Source organism: Lasiodiplodia theobromae, assembly GCF_012971845.1.
Source record: "Lasiodiplodia theobromae strain AM2As chromosome Unknown scaffold_129, whole genome shotgun sequence".
Lineage (NCBI taxonomy): Eukaryota > Fungi > Ascomycota > Dothideomycetes > Botryosphaeriales > Botryosphaeriaceae > Lasiodiplodia > Lasiodiplodia theobromae.
Genome location: NW_023336321.1, coordinates 1 through 3,819, shown reverse-complemented (window position 1 = coordinate 3,819; position 3,819 = coordinate 1). Strand labels below are relative to the sequence as shown.

Genomic DNA, 3,819 nt, shown 5'->3' with positions numbered 1-3,819 from the left:
CGCTGACGCCGTACTTGACGACCTGGACGTCCTCGAGGTGGTCGCGCGGCGCGAAACCCTGGAAGTCGACGGCGCGCTGTTCGATGCACGAAACGACGGGATCGTCAGGCACGACCGCCGACATGCTGCTGCGGATCTCACGGTCGTACGTCTCCAGCGCATAGCCCTTTGACACGGGCGACTGCCGATAGTACGGCGTGGCGAGATGTAGTAGGTACAAGGTCTCGGTCGGCGTGAGGTAGTCGGCGATGTAGATTATAAGAGGGTCACTGCTGAAGATGTGCGGGCTAATAGTGTGGGCGGGGCAGGCGGCGGCGTATCGCTCCGCCACGGCGGTGAAAGTGTTGTTGGGAGAGGTGGTGGTTGAAAAGGAAGGAATGGGGATCTCGATGTTGTGGATATTGAACTTGGAGCTGATGTTCTGCCATTGCAGAAAGCCGAAGGGGAGCAGCGGGAGCAGAATTGCTGCTACGGCTGGCATCTTAGACGACTTGGCTCTGGTTGGAGAGGCCATTGAGATGGCTTGTGTAGAGGTAAGAGGTTCAATGAATTTAAGGATGAAGTCCGAGTTTGGCGAAGGCTGAAGGGGAGCTGGGTGTATATCCTGGTGGCTCTCCACGACTCCTTGCACGTGTGAGCCTAATTTTGAAGCATACACATGCGAGGATGTGCATCACCCATGAACGCAGGGACACCTTTGGGGATCGACAGCTGTGGAGACTGCAGGGTTCGTAGGCTTGGGGGCGGAGGGCTGACCCGCGAATCCTTCAGCTGCCCATTCCGGTAGTCCGGAGTTGATGATTAGGCTTCCTTGCGGAGGAATACAAGCAAGCCACTACTAGTCAGTATCAGCGCTGCTGTTAGAGACGCATCCATTCTGATCCTGCAAGCCCAACGCTGGCTCCCTAGCCCGGCCTTTCTATTTTAGTAATCGTGCATGAAGTAGCAACGCAAGTCAAGTCGTACGCTCCGCCACGGTGCACAGCATCTATTTTGGGTAATGGTTCCATCTCCTATGGTCGTTTGTCTCTCATGCCCAATTGACATTCTTCGCTCACAGACTTCCCTCTTACATCTTGTTTACAATGTACAAGCTCAAGGCGACACAAGGCCGCGACTCCTCGGAAGAGCAGCTCTCAAGCGCATCCACCAGCACGGAGGACGACAAGCAGTTCCTGCTCGATGAGTCTCGTGGTTTCAAAATGCCAAAGAGAAGTCGCGGACGGGTGAGTTGGAAGGCTGCAGCTGTGGCATTCAACGTACTCTTCTTCATAGGCGGCTTGTCTATCTGGGGGCATGTTGTCGTGCTTCTGAAGAGCCTGCGCTGCGACACCAAGCCCGAGACGGACCATTTCGAGCCAGACTGTAAGGCTACACAGATCGGATATCAGGAATCTACTAATAAACGGTAGTGCTCTACAACAGCGCCGTCACCTTCCAGCCGCACGCGTACATGGGCGGTGCCCCCAGCAACGCAACAGACGAGATGTGGCAGCGGCTGTCACCGCCGGGCGACGGCATCGTCGAGGTGCCCAACGAGTTTACAACCAACTTGGCCGAGTCTCTCCCGGCACCCAACAACCCGGAGACGCACAAGGTGTACGGAGTGTCCATGTTCCACCAGCTGCATTGCCTGAACTTTCTGCGGTTCGCGTACTACCCGGAGGCGGTGACGGACATGACGGCCGAGGAGGTCGTGTTCCACCGCGACCACTGCCTCGACTACATCCGCCAGGCCATCATGTGCGCCGGCGACGCCACCTTCGAGCCGCTGACCAAGGTCGGCATCAACGGCATGGGCGCGACGCATCAGTGCCGCGACTTCGAGAGGATGTTCAGCTGGGCCTACGCGCACCGCTCTGACAAGAAGCACTTCGCGGGCTACAAGGGCGGCAAGGTCACCCACACGCCGGGGCACAGAAACGACTTTGAAGAATAGGGCGGTCTTCACCATTGAGTTATTATATCGTAGCGAATCAGCGGATAGACATTGAATGTAACCTCATCGAGCAATCGACCGTGCATGACTCGAGCAAAATGCACATAAAAAGCACCACTCCCCAATCCCCAATTCAAATCACTGCACATCTCGAAGCACTAAAAATGACAGACGCCAACTTCCACATCACCACCCCGCGCCTCTACCTCACCCGCCTCCTCCCCACCAACCTCTCCCACTGCGCCTTCATCGTCGCCCTCTACAACACACCCGAATTCATCGCCTCCATCGGCGGCAAGCCGACTTCCATCACCACCCCGGAAGCCGCGCGCAAACTCATCGAGAACCGCTTCGACGCCGAGCACGCCCGCAACGGATACGGCACCTACCTGGTCTCGCTCAAGCCACCCACCGCCGACGGGACAGACGAAGAAGAAAACAGGGCCAGCAGCACGCCCATCGGCACCGTGTCGCTCTCGCGCGGACTCCCACCAGACGCGTACGCTGCACCGGACCTGGGCTTCGCGATCCTGCCAGATTACACGCGGAAGGGCTATGCGCGGGAAGCCGCTGCCGGGCTGCTGGAATGGGCGGGGCGTGAGCGCGGCGTCAGCGCCGTGCTCGGGCTGTTCGACCCGGCCAACGAGGCGTCCAAGGGCGTATTCAGGAGTCTCGGGTTCGAGGATCGCGGGAAGCGGAAGCTGCGGGTGTTTGGGGGCGTGGAGGGGGCGGTGTGGGCGCGCAGCGGGATGGAGGGGGATTTGGGAGTTTATGGGCTTTGAGCGTCTGCATCCATCGCGGCAGAAAATACTGTAGTTCTGAACAGGAAAATAAATGAATTTTGGGCATCTCTCTGTCTACTTGTGCTGCTGCCATGTCTCGTTGTACTTTGCCTCCTGCTCGATCTGGAACTGGCGCAGGCGGTCGAAGTCGATGCAGTCGTGCTCGACGCCCCAGCCCGTCACCGACGTCGCGTGGCCCTTGCCGACGTTGATCGGGCTGCTGCCCTCGATGATCAGGTCGCCGCCGCATGAGATGCCCTGCCGCAGGTACTCGAAGCAGTGTTCCACGTGCACCTTCCACTTGAACGCGTCCGGGTCCGCCGACGTGTCGACCCGCTTCTTCTCCTGGTAGTACTGGAAGCGGATCATGTTCTGAGAGCAAGTCAGTACCTCTCTCCTTTGTTTTCTAAGGAATTCCTACCAAACAATGCAGCTGATGCAAGATTGAAATGACGTAGAAGTCGGTGGGCTTGGGGCTGGGCGTGTTTGGGTGGTCGTATGGCGCAACGATGCCCTCCGGCAGGCTCCATTGTTGCGGGTTCTCAATCCAGACAGCGTCGTGGCCTAAGAAATTTAGAGGCGGGTTCCTAATATGGTTCCCAATGTCGCCTGTGGGGAAATTTACCTGCAACAAGCTTGTCCCAGTAGTGGTTCACCTCAGGCCCGTCGCCCATGTAGCGCGGGTCCTTGTCGAAGACCTTCTTCACCGGATTGAAGACCTCTCTCGGGATGGGCGTGTGGGAGTAGACATGCAACAATGTGCTTTCGTTTTCTTCATGTTCTATTGCTTGCGTGCGGTAGTCGTGAACCGCCGTTGCAGCCCATCCCAGAGCAAGAACGAAAATGCAGATGTAGTGCCAGACGGTACGACGCGCAATTCTAGGTTCATCTTGGGAGCTCTGGGCGGCTTCCTCATCCAAAGCAACCTTCTGATACTCTCTTTTGGCACTGACGACGCCGTCCAGCATGATGGTAACGATAAAAGTGATTTTTTGCAGCGAGCGAGAACGGGGGAGCAGAGATACCTGAGAGTTTCCGCCCTTGAAGCAGCAGCTTGCGAGCTTGGGGGCGAACATGAGAGCATAATCCTCCGCGGAG

At 57.5% G+C, this 3,819-nt stretch overlaps 4 protein-coding genes across 4 annotated transcripts; 2 read left to right on the top strand and 2 right to left on the bottom strand.

The window, feature by feature from the left end:
• LTHEOB_13048 (2OG-Fe oxygenase) lies at positions 1-514 on the bottom strand (the record flags this gene model as incomplete). The annotated part of the gene is made up of 1 exon (XM_035509983.1): positions 1-514. A coding segment is annotated over one exon (514 nt), but the record flags the coding sequence as incomplete, so codon positions are not given.
• Positions 515-1,085: 571 nt separating this feature from the next.
• On the top strand, positions 1,086-1,939 carry LTHEOB_13047 (uncharacterized protein; the record flags this gene model as incomplete). Its single annotated transcript, XM_035509982.1, has 2 exons — positions 1,086-1,365; positions 1,413-1,939. The coding sequence occupies 2 exons, from the start codon at positions 1,086-1,088 to the stop codon at positions 1,937-1,939; spliced, it is 807 nt and encodes a 268-aa protein (XP_035374829.1).
• Positions 1,940-2,103: 164 nt separating this feature from the next.
• On the top strand, positions 2,104-2,721 carry LTHEOB_13046 (Acyl-CoA N-acyltransferase; the record flags this gene model as incomplete). The annotated part of the gene is made up of 1 exon (XM_035509981.1): positions 2,104-2,721. One exon carries the CDS (start codon positions 2,104-2,106, stop codon positions 2,719-2,721), a length of 618 nt encoding a protein of 205 aa, XP_035374828.1.
• A 75-nt stretch (positions 2,722-2,796) lies between these two features.
• LTHEOB_13045 (uncharacterized protein) lies at positions 2,797-3,689 on the bottom strand (the record flags this gene model as incomplete). The annotated part of the gene is made up of 3 exons (XM_035509980.1): positions 2,797-3,093; positions 3,143-3,285; positions 3,347-3,689. 3 exons carry the CDS (start codon positions 3,687-3,689, stop codon positions 2,797-2,799), a joined length of 783 nt encoding a protein of 260 aa, XP_035374827.1.
• Between the last annotated feature and the right edge of the window lie 130 nt (positions 3,690-3,819).